General features: G+C 40.5%; 1 protein-coding gene across 1 annotated transcript in view; it reads right to left on the bottom strand.

Moving 5' to 3' along the window:
- Nucleotides 1-924: 924 nt before the first annotated feature.
- The window catches only part of ZRANB3 (zinc finger RANBP2-type containing 3), a 94,731-nt gene continuing 79,161 nt past the window's right edge, over nucleotides 925-16,494 (bottom strand). Inside the window, exons 17-21 of the mRNA XM_019553997.1 lie at nucleotides 14,037-14,179; nucleotides 9,250-9,396; nucleotides 7,933-8,335; nucleotides 5,576-5,707; nucleotides 925-2,021 (exon numbers count right to left, since the gene is read on the bottom strand). Of these exons, the coding sequence (XP_019409542.1) occupies nucleotides 1,923-2,021; nucleotides 5,576-5,707; nucleotides 7,933-8,335; nucleotides 9,250-9,396; nucleotides 14,037-14,179 (924 nt within the window). The 3' untranslated portion in view covers nucleotides 925-1,922. The remainder of the gene's footprint in view (nucleotides 2,022-5,575; nucleotides 5,708-7,932; nucleotides 8,336-9,249; nucleotides 9,397-14,036; nucleotides 14,180-16,494) is intronic.

Consider the following 16,494-nt stretch of genomic DNA (forward strand, 5'->3'; position numbering starts at 1 on the left):
AATCAAATCAGGAGAGAGATTCGAATCACTGAATCAAATCACTGTCCCTCCGAATCGGCCAAACCTGAATCTGAAGCAAATACTTGCTGCTTCGCACAGACTTAGTGCCCATTACAGCTATACTCCATCAACACATGGCTTACCTCAATGGGCTGTTTCAGCAGTAGTTTTTGAACTCTCACTGTATTTAACGTACAACCTTTAGAGGTGCACCAATACATCAGTCCATATTGGACTGGCACCAATAAAAGGAAAATCGACATAATCAGCAATCGGCTTTTTTTTGACTGATCAATTTACAAATTGGATAAAAATGGTAATACTCAAGGAGCATCTATCTGTTGCCTTCGTCATAGCAGAGAGCAGAAGGGAGGATGTCATGGTGGGCGTCTGCTACAGGCTACCAAACCAAGAGGAGTTTGGAGATTAGGAGGAACTTTCTGACTACAAGGGTAGTCATGCATGGGAAAAGGCTACCCAAAAAAATTATGCAATCTCCATCTTGCTAAGTTTTCAAGAGGTTAGGTAGACACTCAGCTGGGATGGTTCAGTCAGGGATGATGCTGCATGGAACGGGAGGCTGGTCCAACTGGCTTTGTGAGGTCGCTTCTAGCCCTTCTTTCCTATGATCCAATGATCCTATTCTGCTATGCAGACCACAGAAAAGAGCTGTGGTCTTCTGTTTTGGAAAATGAAGTATGAATGCATTTAGTTTATGAAGTGAACAATGGATGCTACAGAATCTCATGAAGCAGTTTTAAGTAAAGCTGTGCTGAATAAAAATATGTTTTACTGATCTTCCAGTCTCAGTCCCAATGTTAGCAACTCTCATGCCATAAATCCACAGGACTAGCAGGTGAGGCAGGTTTCACAGATTCACACAGTATGCTATACACTTATTCTGATAAGTGACACTCAGATGGGTCAATTCTGCTAATTTTTATTTACTAGCAAAACAGTTCCTGTATTTGCCACATCATATTTTACAAAAAACTGAGGCTAGCATTGCTCATCTTGGAACTTTTGTTTAATCACAGATAGTCTTTTTGTAAGATCCTTCATACTGGAAACTGCACGGGATCACTAATAGTTTCCACTTGAGAATCCAATATCTCCTTATATGTTTAGGTAATACAACCATGAGTTTACTTATACCTACATGTGAACTGTTTAAAAAACAAACAAACCACTATTTCCATTTTGTATAGTTTAAGAAGATAAAATGGCATGAAATTGAAGCAACGTGTGTTTTTAGCCACCCTCAATTTCATCTACCTTAGATTTCCATATTCTTTGTAGTTCAAAAAGAACTTTAGAAGAGCTCCAAAGCTGGCACCTGAAGTAGGAAGTTGATTTGCAATGGTTTTAGCGAGAAGCCAAAACTTATTACGTACTTCATCTTATTTTCAAAATCCTTACTGTAAAAAGAATAACTTTACTTAGCAACAGAGTCCAAAACAGACATCGCAAGATATATATAAATGTAATGTCTGAACCAATTTTGATGAATTATGATGCTTTAAGCAAAGACATTTCCTTGATTATGAGCTGTTACCCTCCCCCCATCTATGCCAAAACAACGCAAGGCTGATGATAATTAGAGCAGTTTTATCTACTCGAAGAGACTTTTCAAAAATTAACAGCATGATAAAAAATACAGAACATATAAAATATGTCTATACTGAAACAGCATAAAGGTTTGAAGAAACAACAAAACCCAGGACCAGGCTTGGAATTTACCAGTGCATCTTCACCTCTTGACGTAATGAGATAATTTATCACAGTAAAATTAACACCAGACGCTGTTCTATGACCTCTGAAGAACTGATACAGTTATGGACAGCAACACGTTCTTCCTCAACCTTTGGTTTTGACTGTAAGATTTAGAATTTTATCAATGTTCAACTGAACATCTTTATACTTCACATCTTTACAAAAAATTTTGTGATGTCACTTCCATACTTTGAAGCTAAAGAATGTCTCTTCATCTGGCTTCTTTCCTTAGCTTGTTTTGCAGTTCTCTGAAAAAAGGGGGGGAAAAAAAAAGTCTGTACTCAATACATCAACTCACTTAGCAACAGCATTTCACATTTGAGTTGATTCAAATCAGTTAAAGGCCTCAAGTTTGACCAAATAGTGTTGAAACCACTTATGACACTATTTAATAAGATTTCAAAGTTCTGAATTAACCTTGAGTAGGCACACTCATCCTTTGAGCTACTTAGCACATCAAAAAACCGACACCGCTCTTTTTTTTTAAATTAAGAGATGAGAACCGAAGTAGTGTCACACTGGGTCAGATCAACAGTCCATCTAGCCCAGTATCCGGCCTCTGGCAGTGGCAGCAGTAGATGCATTATAGGTAAGCATGTGAATAGGGTACAGAGCTCTACAAAGATCTACCCCGTCAGACTCTCCCTTTCATCTACCATCTAGTTTAGGGATGTCAGAGGATGCATCCCTGAAAGTTCTGTTTAACAGCTAATAATTACTATCATTCATGAGTATGTCTATTCCTTTTTCAAATCTGGCTATTCTATCTGTGGTAACAAGTCATCACCAAGTCATAGTGCCTTAGAGAGTTTGTGCCCTGGGGCACCAGAACGGAGGCAGAAGGGCTTGAGTCTCAGGCTCCGTGGCACAGGGCAGCAGCAGGATGATGCCGGGAGAGGATGTGTCACTGCCAAGAGCCAAGTTAATTTGTCCCTGGCCCAGCAAACGCTGCAATTTAGTATGGCAAGGATCCAAACCTCCTAATGTAGCAGCTTCAGGGCCAGGGAAGTCTTAACTTGGCTCTTGGTGGCAACCTTGTCAGAGGCTTGAGCTCCTTTGCCTCCATTCCGGCCACCCCTTTACTGAGCAGCCAGGGCTCACATGCCACACACAGCGGCTGCCCACGGCACACGTGCCATCCCTGTTCTACTGTACTGCATTGCCTGGCTTAGAATTAAAAAGAACAAAGTAAAATTAAAAGGATTGCTTGTGAACATCTTAAAGAAGCGTGGAAAGCCGCTGCTGTGCACTCGAGCTACATGAGGGGTGCCCTGCTGTGTCTGGGGGCACCTGGCACAGACAGTTTGGCAAGGGGAAATGATGGGTCTGGTCTCATTCTGGGCTCCCTGGACTTGGAGCCTGCTGTGAGCATGCAGGTCCTGGTCTGGGGCTGCCAGGCTGGGGTTTGCACTGCACCTGTTGATCTGCTCAGCTGCTCCACAGGGTACTCGGCTCAGCTGGAGGGGCCAGGTGGAAACAGCCCTACGCTGCTGGGCCAGAGGTGGCAGATACAGGACACAACTGCAACAGTTGCCTGGGTCCAGGCAGAGATGCAACTACCAAGTTCTTCACCCTGGGCAACATCCCTCTGTGCCCTGTCGGCAGGGGAAAGAGGGGTGTGGCACGGTGCCAAACACCAGTGAACAGGGATAGAGAAGGCGTAGTCAGGAAGAAAAAGAAACCAGCTGCTGCTGCTGCACTTGTGTCCTGCACCCGGCCCCTCCAGTCCAGCCGTGCAGAACGGTTTCCACCCAGGCCCTCCGGCAGAGCGGGGTTCACCATGGAGCAGCTTAGATGGTCAACAGGGACAATGAGACCCCACCTCTGCCTTCCCCACCCCTCCTTGCTTGCAGCCCAGCACTGACTCCACTCCCACTCCTACCCCAGCCCTGTCCCCATAACTCCTAGAAGACTGTGGGCCACACACAATGGCAATGCATGCGACTTGTGGCAGGCATGCCACAGGTTAGTCACACCAGTAGTAGGCACACTTGAAGTTCCCGCAACTTATAAATTTCCTTGTGGTTTTATAGAATACTTGAGTTTTGCACTTCGTTAACGAGAAATAGCTGTTCAGATGTGCTAAACGAAGTGTTTTCTGAACTCTCGTTCTATCTCATTTTGCTTTTCAGTTCCAAGCTGGCCCTTTGCTTCCTGTTCAGGGACCACCACAGGGAGTTTATCTGTGGTTTTCTGGTGGTGTGCATGCTTGTACCTCTGGCTGTCTGCTGGGATGAACTAGCACACTGCTAATCTTGGTTTGAGAATGACTCCATGGAAAAGGATGCAGGGACAAATACCCTGAACATAAGAATATCCTGCTAGCTGGCCCCAGGAGCCTGAAGTGCCCCCCTATTTCTCTAGGCTTTCCAGCACAAGCCTGAATTTTTTTAAAGAGATCCCTAATGCCACTTGGTGCTTCACTCTGAGAACTAGGAATCAATGCGGTCATAACAGAGAATTTTGCACTATTCCCAGTGTCTTAAGTACTCCTACATGCTTACATGGGGGAACCAGTACTTCTGTGCTTCTTGTGGGGACACAGACTGCTTGCACTGCTCCTTGCACTTTAGTATGGAGCCACCCTATTGAGAGGGTTGTGGGGGAAGAGAGACCAATTCCTTTCTTGCACACTCTTTGGCCCCTACCTTCAGCAGAGCAAGGATCTGTGGCCTGAAAGCCTGACAAGAATTGTTACCGTTACCCTGCTGGCTAAAACGAGATTTCATTGAAGTAACAGGCATTTTTGCTTGCCTGTATACGCTGCAATGCTCCTGGGTAAACGTAAACTGCACCCGACTGCAGGGCTTGGTGGCAACGTGGTGGGGCTACTCATGGGGGTAGCTCCTATGAAATACCACAATGTTGCAACCTCCAAAGTAAGGTGAGTATAGGCACCTCAAAACCCTCGCTCCACTGTCTTGTGGGTACTCCTTGGTTGAAGAAAGGCTAAGGGACATCACCCTGACAGAAACGTGCCCTTGCAAAGGGGTCAGGCAGTCAGCAGATCTAATCTATTGTTCTCTGGCAAAAGCTACAACCATCGAGGCACTGAACGGCTGGGCTCAGTCTGGCCTTTGGACTTTTTCTCAGTGGCCTAAAAGAGGGATGGTAGGTCTAGGACAGCCTCCACTCCTCCATACTCTTGCCTAGGGGTACATGCTGAAGGTCCTGGTGTGATGGTCACATAGACCTCTTACATGCACACCCATGATCCCGAGGACTGATGGCTGCCAAGACATGTTGCAAATATCTGTGCCTTTTAGTTCAGGGGAAAATCCTTAGGACTGGAAGACAAAGCAGAAAGGGTGTAAAACCACTAATTTTCCCATTGTTTCCTTTCTAACCATCACTTTCTTATGAACAGGACACTTGCATTTGTCCTTTTAGGAACCAGAACCTCTAGAATTCGTAAGGATTTGCTTCAGAGTCAGAGCTCTGATAGCACTAGGTTTCTTTATGCTCCTCTAGAATAGCCAGGGGAGTTTTTGTCTGTATGGAGAGTGAGACCCTTGCATGAAAGTAGTTCAAAGCTTTATGTAATGGCAAAGTAAGAGTCAGTGGTTTGCATCAGCAAGGCAAAATTCACTCTCAGGCTACTAAGAAGTTCCCTCTAGAGCCTCCTGAACATGGTTCAGTGCCTTCGGATTTCTAGGAGGATGGAAGTTGGCCCTAAAACCTCCAATTGCACATTCTGGCAGGTAACCTATTCATATGCAAGAGGAGAAGATGCGCAGCATAAAACCTTTCTTGTAAAGTTTCTATGAACAGTGTGGGATGATATGTTCCAATTTGCACTCACCTCCTTGTGACACACTGTGCATAGAGTTTGAAGGTTTTCCAGAGAACACTGTCCTCCTCCACTGTAAACTGGTTTGATATGATCCACCTGCCAGAACTGGCCTTCTGTTGGGTTGGTTATAATTTCATTTAGCTACAATAAACAAAAGACAATGTCAGGATTTGTAAATGGACCACTCTGAGCTGACCAAAATGCAATGTTCTACGATCATGGATATATAGTAAGAGCAGACAAAACAGTAAAGTAAAATATTTTTCAAATAGATTTCACTGAGAGAAGGAAAAAACTGACTCTTTGCTATTTTGTTTATTGCTAGCAGGTAACCAGAAATTGTACTTTGGATAGTACAGTTTCCCTCAGCCCACAGTAGTTTGGTATATTTTACATCAACTATTTAATTCCATGACTCCATGCAAACAAATCCTAACGCATCTGTGCTCCTCCACAGAATTCGAACTGAGAAAAGACGCAGAACAAAGGATTTGTTTGACTTTCATGGGCAACTCGCCTTGAAATTTGTTATTTTACACTTAAATATTAAAATATTAAAAACAAAAGTAAGCGGAAAAAAACCTGTTGCACTTTTCATTCTGCTGCTCACAAAACAAAGAATCAGATTATTACCACATGCTTGCCATTTAGAAGCGTGTTCAAAATTTCTACTATATTTTAATTTTTAGTTTGACGACAAAAATTGTCAGAATGAGCAACACGATAAGCTGCATTCCTAATTTCAAAAGGCTGAGAACTATTGTAATTTAAAGGTATTACAGAGGTGAATACTACCAGTGCTGGCTGTACAAAAGCTGTATGGGGAAAAGGAGAAAGGTCTTATCTTTGTAGTTTGAATGAACTTTCTACTCTTGCTTCTTCAGAGGTCTCGAAGCTTGTCATTTCTGCGACCGAAACGTCTCCACCCAAGTCCCATTTCAGATTGGAACATGGGTGGAATGAAACAAATGTCAGCTGTGAAAAGTTCATGGAACAGATCATCAGAGCTAGGTCAGGATGACGCTTCAGCAGGAAGATGAGAAACTTGCACTTCATGTAGGCAAGACGACGGGGGAGCCAGTGGCAGCATGAGTGTCCACCAGACATAAGCAAAAAGACAAACTTCGGAGTCAAGGATTTTAGCGAAAGAATTTTGAGCAGACTTGAAGTGAGCCAGGTCTGAGATGCTTTAACCTTCACTGTTGTATTTTTACTTTGGAGTTATGGTGAAGTTGTAACTAATAAGAGCTTCTGATTGCAGTGTATGAAACTCTTCAGCATGACTAAAGCACTTCGAAGAGGAGGACACCAAAACTGCTAAACTAGATACAATATCTTTCATTAGACCAACCAAATAGCTGGAAAAATTGTTTTTTGCAAGCTTTCAGGCACAAACACACTTCTCCAACCAACAACCCTAAATACCTGTGCATTCTCACATGCAGGATATGGTAATTTGGGCATCATGCTGTGGAACGGATTCAAAATGCAGTGTCTCTTAGGGGCAGTTTGTTGACAAGACAAGAGCTGCACCCACAACTGGATGCGATTTTTAAGATATAGCCACAAATGGTAAAGCACAAGAGGCCCTCAAATAAGAATGAAGAGATGCCCAGTTTTGGTACCATTTATTAAATGTTTGTTAGTGCTGCAAGTTCTACTCTCATCAGCAATTTGGGCTATAAAATGATTTTTTAAAAAGGAAAAAATCAACAGTATGACAGCTATATCTAAATCCTACATATCTTGTAACAACATGTGATGTTAAGCTTTGTCCCTTGACACTCACAGCTTTTCCAGCTACAAGGCCTTTAGTGTTTTAAATAAAATCTTTGAGCTGTAACACAAGGAAACTGAGGCATAGGATAAAGCTCACTCCCAAGGTACATGCCATCTTAAACAGATGAGATACGATTAACTATGTGAGCAGTCGTCTACACATCTAATTCCTCTCTCTGGTACTTCAGGTTTTTGGGCCCAAGCTCTCATTCCATATATTTTCATAAGCTTAATTTTGAAAAACAAGAAATATCCATATAAAACACTTCATCGTGCCATACAAATGCAGGTATACCATTTCCAGTTCAGAAGTGCCAGTGTATTGAAGCCAGGCCACTGCCTGGCACAGTACAACTGCAGTACTTAAGTTAAAGATATATTTGGATTTGTAGAAATAGGAAGAAGTACATTATCAGATCAGATTGCCCTCCAGTTATTTTAGTGCTTTAAACTGCTGCCCATCAGAGTGTTTTTTTTACTATCTTTGTGTTGGACTGCTTCCCTTTTAAAATAACTTGAAGAGCATAAGTTTCCACAATTGAACTGAAGTGATTATGTATAATAGATTAAAATACTATTGATATTACCTGTCGTAATGGAAGCTGTGACATCCAAGTACTATCCAGAAGTTTCTTACGCTGACTTTTAGGAGCATCTCTGATGCTAAGGTAGAGTTCTTGAGCATTCTGTTTGCAAAGCTGGCAAATACCTCGCTCGATTTCAAAGACTTTAGTCCTCAGGTAGCTGTTACTTGAGCGAATCAAGAAGTCTTCTTGGCATGCATGAGAGCAAAATCTTGTGTCCCAATCAGTGGATTTGCAGTGTTGGTCAAGCTGAACTGTTGGATGTTGACAATTTAGGCAAAGAGGATTCCCTTTATTATCTACAGCCTGCATATAGCCTTTTTTTACAGAAGGATCTTCCACAACTTCAGCCTGAGCAGAGACTAAATTAAGAACTGGAGAGTCTTTTCCATCTTCCAAAAGCAACCTGTTAGGAAGACAAGTAGCAGTTATTTAATAAAACTGATCTTGATCAATACTAATAGTATTTACTACTAATACCGTAGTATTTACTATTATGTTTCTTCTATATCTTATACCTTAATTAATTTTATACTTTTTTCTGGTTATTCACTGCACAATGTAATTAACCCTCCTTGGACTATATTTTTAATAGAATTTTATGACCAGATTTGAAAGGGATTTTTACACATACGAGTGCATTTGCATATGTAAATTTGATTATTACCTGCAATTTTCCATTATTACTTTGGAAATGCTAGTTTGCACACATATTAAAGGGGGTGTGCTTGCATAGAAGTGGGGTATTAGAGTACAGTATGACAATTATTGCCCGTAACTGAAAGTAAATTGCCAGAGTAAATTGATTCTTTTCAGAAAAAAAAATACTGAGACCTTCCTAACATTTTTCATGGCTATCTGATAATAGCCTGACTTGGATCAGGATTCTATATTGTCTGTAGTCTTCAGCAGCTGAAAACTAGTTGGCCAATAATGTTTAAAAAGCAAGCTTGGGCTTGTTTCCAGGTGGTTTTAGACACTGCTCTCTACCATATTATATTTAATTTAAAATGGAGTAAGAGAGACACTATGTCTCCAAGCCATATACTCACAAGCTTGTTTGAGTGAAAGCTCTCCATTTCTCTTCTTTCATTTTAATGGACTCAGTTGTGCACTGACAAGCAGTCTAGTTATTATTACAGGAAATGCAATTTAGTTAAATTAGCACAAGAAACTCCCTCATCTAAACAAAGTATTGCAGTAACATAAGTCTTCATACCCTATAATTTTATTACCCAATATAAAAATAGATTTTGAGGATCAATAGTTTAATCACTACATTATGGCTATTTTGTCTGCTGTTAACACTGATGAACTTACTTTGTTGAAGGGCCATCTTTTTCTCCCACAGAAGTAGCTGCGATTTTCAGGTAAAATGTAGCTTCCTTTGAAACCATACGTACACTCCCCCCACTGCTGTTCACTTTGCTTAGTGAAGCAACTGCAACATCTTCTTTTGTCATGTACCTAGAATGATTACAAATAGTTTCAGCGTTCCCATTTCTGGTCATGCATAGCAGACAACGAAACACTTACAGAACTTGCTTACTACTGTCTGCAGCAATACTCGTGTTGAAAATCCTCTTCCAAATATTCCCTGTTTTTCAGACATACAGTTGAGAGCAATGGATTTATTTTCCATGAGATAGGTTTGTCTTTTTCCCCCCACAAAATCAGCCTTTGCTCCATTTTGTAACCAATAAATGAGCGAGTATTGAATGACATATAGTTCAAAAGTGATTAGAAAACAACTGAAAGAAAACAACTCAGGCAAATATCACTGATTTTCTATTTTTATGTACCAAAGGAAGAGAATGTGGAAGAGTCCTTGCTAAATTTAACTTTGCATATATTTGGTTTCATTTTTATTGTGGTATCACAGAAAACTAATTCTTCTAAATAAAGCATTTTTAAAAACTCAGCAGTCCTCAACCCAATATTTTTGGTCATTTATTAGATGTAATTACAAAGCAAACTAAGTTACAGTAGCCATATCAACAGATATACTCATTCACACACTCATAAGTGTCATCTTGTTATTTCTGAGCCAGTGGCACGGCTGTCTGAGCACTCATGGTGCTCAGGTGAGGTCCCAGAGGACTGGAAAAGGGCCAATGTAGTCCCTAGTTTCAAGAAGGGGAGGAGGGAGGATTCAGGTAACTATAGACAGGTTAGTCTCACTTGGGAATCCTTGGGAAAACCCTTGAAAAAATTATCAAGGAACACATTTGTAGGCGTCCAGCAGGTAATACAATGCTGAAGGGCAACCAGCACAAGTTCATAGCAGGTAGATCCTGCCTGACTAACCTTGTTTCTTCCTATGACCAGGTGACTAAATACTTAGATGCAGGAGTTGAGGTAGATATAATCTACTTGGACTTTAAAAAGGCCTTTGACACAGTATTCCATCCTATTCTCATAAACAAATCGAATGGCTGTGCATAGACTATTACACAATCATGTGGGTGGCAAATTGGCTGAAGGGTCGTACTCAGCGAGTGGTGGTGGACAGGTTGATATCGACCTGGAGGGATGTGGGCAGTGGGGTCCCCCAAGGCTTGGTCCTTGGGCCAGTGCTGTTCAATATCTTCATCAGTGACCTGGAGAGGGTGTGGAAAGCACTCTGTCCAAATTCACAAATGACACAAAACTACGGGGCGAACCAAACACACTGCTGGGAAGAAACCAAATCCAGGCAGACCTGGACAGCTTAGAGAAGTGGGCAGGGAATAATAGGATGCAGTACAACAAGGACTAGTGCAAGGTGCTGCACCTAGGGAGAGGGAATCACCAGCACACCTATAGGCTGGCAGATGACCGTCTCAGCAGCTCAGCAGCAGAAAGAGATCTTGGAGTCATTGTTGACTCCACGCTGAATACGAGTCATCCATGTGACGAAGTAATTAGCAGAGCTAAATGCACTCTGTCATGCATTATTAGGTGCATCATGAGCAGGTCTAGCGAGGTGATGCGTTCCCTCTATGCGGCACTGGTCAGGCCGCAGCTGGAGTACTGTGTCCAACTCTGGGTGCTACACTCCAAGAGGTATGTGGACAACCTTGAGAGGGTCCAGAGGAGGCCACTCATATGGTTAGAGGCCTGCAGGGAAGGCCCGCTGAGGAAAGATTGAGGGACCTGGACCTTTTCAGCCTACGCAAGAGAAGGCTGAGGGGAGATCTTGTGGCAGTGTACAAACTCACCAGGTGGGGGCAGCAGGGAATGGAGATGCCCTGTTTGCTAGGGCACCCCTCAGCGTAACCAGGAACAATGGCCACAAGCTGATAGAGCAGATTTAGGTTGGACATCAGAAAGAACTTCTTCATGGTCAGGGTCACCAGAATCTGAAAAGGGCTTCCAAGGGAGGTGGTGCTCTCCTCTACCTTGGGGGTCTTCAAGAAGAGACTGGACAAGCACCTGGCTGGGATTACATGACCCCAGCACCTTTTCCTGCCGTGGGCAGGGGGTCAGACTTGATCCATTGACATCCCTTCGGACCCTAGTATCTATGAATCTATGAACACACAACTCCTATCAGATCTGTTTGATATAGTAACTAGAGTAACAAACCTAAGCCAGGTTTATAATTGCCCTATTTATTGCTGCTATTTGCTGATCTATACTTTTTTTGCAAGCCTAGAATTACACATGGTTAGAGGAATTCCTGCCTACCACCAAAATGCAGTCATTTTGGAGGGTTTAGCAGTAGGAGTTAAGAGGAAACAACAGCTTTTAGATAATTGCAGACTACTTTATGAGAAAACCTGAGTGTGAGAAATTTAAAGAAAAGTCTTATTACAGGACTAAAGGTTGTGAGCATTAACGTCAGACAGGATAGTGACATTATGAGAGCAAGAAAAGGAGGCAGAAAAGAGAGTAGGAGGAAAGGTAAATTTAGATTTTACCACTGATTAGGTACCTACTACTTTTCAGCAACACAGGAAAGGATGTAATAGCAAGTAGAGAAAAAATTGGTATTTGAAGAAGATAAGGCAATTGGCTAAGAGCTATTGCTGAGAAAGGTAAGAAAGAGATTCTGGGTTATGAAATAAATATTGGGCCAATGAATGTATTATCATAAGTGGTAATTTATTCCTACTTATGATTATGTTGATGTATTAGGGATACGTGGAGGTTTCAACTACAGAGAATTGGGGAAATATGGTCTACATGAAACTACTGTAAAGTAAGCCAGATAGTCATAATCATAGTCAACAATGATTCAATGGCCAACTGTGAGGACATATCCAGTGGAGTTTCCCAGTAGTCTTTCCTGTGTCTGGTACTCTTCAATATCTTCATTAATGACTTGGAAGCTGAAATACTGTTCATACTTGTATATTTTCAGATGGCACCCAACACAGTGGATGAACAGAAACTTTGGAGAATAGGATTAGGATTCAAATGACCTTGATATATTGGCAAAATAGTCTGAAATAAATAGGATGATATTCAGTAAGGGTAAGTGCAAAATACTACACTTTGGACAGAACAATCAAATGAAAAATTTCAAAATGGGACTAACAGGCTAGGCTACAGTATTACAGATTGAAAGTTAAATAAGTCAAGAATATAATATTGCAAAAAATATAATGGTATACTGGGATTTATTATCAAAAGTGTTATATGCAAGTCAAGATAAGTGATTATTTCCACTTTATGCAGCACTGGCAAGGCCTTATCTGGGTACCACACTTCAAGACAGATGTGGACCAACTGGAAAGAGGCCAAAGAAGAGCAACAAAAATGAACAGAGGTCTAGAAAGCATAACATAAGAGGAAAGGCCGCAAAAAACTGGGATTATTTTGACTGGAGAAGAAAAGACTGGGGAATTTGATAACAATCATCAGAACTAAAAAAGTATTATTAAAAAAAATAAAATAATCAAATGTTGCCTGTGTCCACAGGGAACATGACAAGTAGTAATGGGTTTATATTACAAACAGGTTGGGTTTCTCACTATGAGGGTGGTTAAGCACTAAAACAGATTACCTAGAAAGACTATGAAATCTCCATTCCTAAATTTGTAAAATAAGGTTAGACAAACATTTGCCTGGGATGGTGTGGACAGTGTGGAACCTGCCCTGACCAAGGGGCTGGACTAGATGATTTCTAAGGTCTTGTTGAGCCCTATTTTTCTATGAGGAAAGAAAGAGATGGAAAAGAGGGCGATGGTGAACAGAGTTTCTACAGCCCTGTTGTTTAAAAATTACTTCCAGAGAGGTCCCCTCCTGAGGGTTGTGTCTTACTGTGTACCAACAAGCATTTCTGGGTACAGCAGGAGTAAGACCTTACCTTCTCCTGGAATGGGAGGCATTTAAAATGATTAAGAACACAGTGTTAAAAAAGTTCCTAGTTTAACCTAATGCCAAATAACATTTTTTTTCCTTTTTCTAAAAGTCTGCAGCTAACTTTGAAGATAGAAAAAATACAAAAGGTGCTCCTTTGGGAAACAATGCTACCCCTGTTGCAACAAGAGTGAGTCAGAGCAAAAAAAAAGTTAAAAAAAGGAAATTCTCTCACAATGCATGCATGAAGTACTAGCTAAGCCAAGAAGTTAAAAATTAAGAGCAAAAAAAGTATCTAAGTTTGTATCTTCACAATGCCAAAAATATTAAAAAAAGTAAACTATTGAGGATAAAACCTTGTTCTGCATCTCCCAGTGTATTCTGCATTTTCTAAAGGACCATACTATATTCAGGATTGCAACTGCACCTTTGAAAGCTTCAAGCACACTGCTAGTGCTTAAATGAATAATAAATAACACCAACATAAATGAGATGTGAAAGCCAATAGGTGGCATTTGGAAACCATGAAGGAAAGATTTCTCTCCTGAATCTCTGGCAGGTTCTGGATGTTTAAAGCTGCAGAAGCCTGCAGAGCCAGAATATTTGCTGGACTAGATTCACAGTGAGAGAGACAGGCAGCATGTTCTGCACCAACAGATTTGCTCAAACATGCACAGAATGTGTAATTTTGTCCCTATAGGACAAGCTGTCGTACGACGTTCAGTTTCTCTCAACATGATTCTACTGAAAGGTACAGAAAATACATGGGCCCCCTTGCAGCAATGAATACAAAAGAAAGAATGGAGAGTAAAAACACATACCTTTTTGTGCTGCTAGGTCTGGCCTGCTGTTGAGACAGCTCTTCTGCAACAAGAATGGGGCTCTGAAAGATCTGACCACTTTTCCTGATAATTTTCTGCTTCATCGTTGTTAGATTACTCCATTCTCTCACAAACCTCAAAATCTGTCAGAGAGAGAGACAAGGTCAAGAGGACAGGCATTAAATAAATATCTATTTATACTGAATAATATCTTAAATTAGTATACTGAAAAATGTCAAACTGAAAAAGTTTGCATGCTATAACCCAGTCCTTTCTAAGCTGTACCATTTGATACCAGCTGCAAAAGGCCTGCAAAATCTTGAGACTCAGGCACGGTTCACCTTTAAAAGTTTTGCTGGCATAGCTAGATTGCTTAAGAGTGTGAAAAAAGAAATCTCACCCACTAAACATAGCTATGCTGACAAAAGCCCTAGTACAAACACAATTATACTGGCAAAGAAGCCAGTTCATTTGGGAAGCACTGGCATAAGCTATTCTGGGCAAAAAACTCTTGCTAGTCTTAGCTCTCTCTACTAGGAGGATCTGCTGGTGGTGCAATACTGGCAAACCCTCTCTTTTGAGAGAAAGACCTTGGCTAATAGGAAAAACGTAGGCAGAAGGCTATGTGCTATTTAGGCAAAACTCCCAATACTGTCTCTTTGTCTCACAATGGAAGTTTTGGCTCCATAAAAGTGCTGTGAACAAAGTCTATAATTAGGTTCACAGACAACCTTTGCCTCATGTTTTAAAAATTCAGCACTAGTTTCAGTACTAGACTAAATGGCATCCTTTTACACAATTTGAAAAAGTTATTTCGCTTAGCTTTCATTACTTTTCTTAATATTCTTCTATTACTGCTAAAATTCTTACAGACTAATCTAATTGCAGAGGCAATAGTGAAAGCTTTAACAAAAATCAATTGAACTGTTTGTGTGTAATGCCTGAAGATTTTTGTCTCCTTAAAAAATATTTCAGTACTACTGCGTAGTTAGAAAACTCATTTGTGATCCATACAAAAGTATTAAAATTGGTTCAGTTAGTAATGAAGTCAGAATTCAAGTGTATTCGCATATTCATTTTCAAAATGTTTTATAATCACAGCTTCACTTATTTCACTACAAGTTATCCACTTTTCCTGTGGCACTTCAATGCAAGAGAAAAATCTATGACAAATTAGCATATATAATTTGTTACTGAATTCAGTAAGCAGGGCAATATAAAGCTGAGTTGCACAAAAATATTAAGGCAATTTTATTTTACACTGGCCCCTAATGTATCATGTACTGCAAAATTAAGTAGTAAAGATGCATAACTAAATTGAGGTTGTCAGGGAAACTAGAAGTTTTGACACTGCACAGAACAGGACTAATCAGGATTTTAGCACCTAGAAATATGGATTTGTGCTTTTGACACTTCAAAGGCACAAGTCAAGGCAAATCTGAATTTCCTACCACAGCAGTCCTTGACAGCAACGAGCAGCCACAAGCAAATGTTATAGCTGAGACTTTCTAAATTGAAGAGCAACAAAAGAGTTAATAGTAATATTCAGATTTCCATAACAAGGTTGAAGCATGAACCTCCCACTGATGTAGGCAGTTCACACCTCCTACACCAAATATTTCAGGCTGTCAGAAGACTCATCATCAGCTACACTTGGCCCTTGTCTGGGAGGTCCTCTTTGGGCTAGAGACAAATTTACAATTTAAATTTGAACACAAATCTCCAAGAAGCAGTGAATTCAGTAATAAATTCAACCAGCACAGATTCATGTAATACATAGGTTCTTCTATATGGCTAATCACCTACTGCTATATTCAGCTTTTCATAATAGAAAAAGAAACCATAATGTAAAAACTGAACCTTTCTCTTTGGTTGCTGCTTTTATACTTTGGAATTGGAAGAGCTAAAGGGGATTTCAGTATTCCTAGAATGAGTCATTAAAAGAAACCCTTTGAAGCTATAGACTGAATGAGTAATACAACTAACAAAAAACAAACTACAGAAAATGGGAAAAAATTAAATTTGTTGTCAGGGATGTAGTTAATGGTAAAACAGCTTGTTTGCACGCATGTACATTTGGGGGGATGGGTAGGGGCAAATTATCCTACTTTTCATTTCACTGCAAAAAAGCTTTCTAATAATTTAGTCCAAGAGAAAGAGACTGTTTTAGCCAGCATAGTTACATTTCTCCATTCAGCTCTTCCAATATACTCCTTTACATGACCTGCAACACCTTTTTATTTGAAATATCAAGCCTTGTCTGAGATGCTCTTTCTGCCAAACCATAAAACGGTTTTACAATGCAGAAAAAGCATCTACTTAGGGGACTAGATTATTCCAAATGTGATTTGATCCTTCCCTTAAAACCCGCAGAGCCAGAAGACTAGATGCTTATAATTATGATTTTATTTTCAGATAATTGCTCTTTGAGAATAAATGTAAAAAAAAAAAAAAAAAA

The sequence above is a fragment of the Crocodylus porosus genome, unplaced genomic scaffold, assembly GCF_001723895.1.
Source record: "Crocodylus porosus isolate Cpor-Errol unplaced genomic scaffold, CroPor_comp1, whole genome shotgun sequence".
In the NCBI taxonomy this organism is placed as follows: domain Eukaryota; kingdom Metazoa; phylum Chordata; order Crocodylia; family Crocodylidae; genus Crocodylus; species Crocodylus porosus.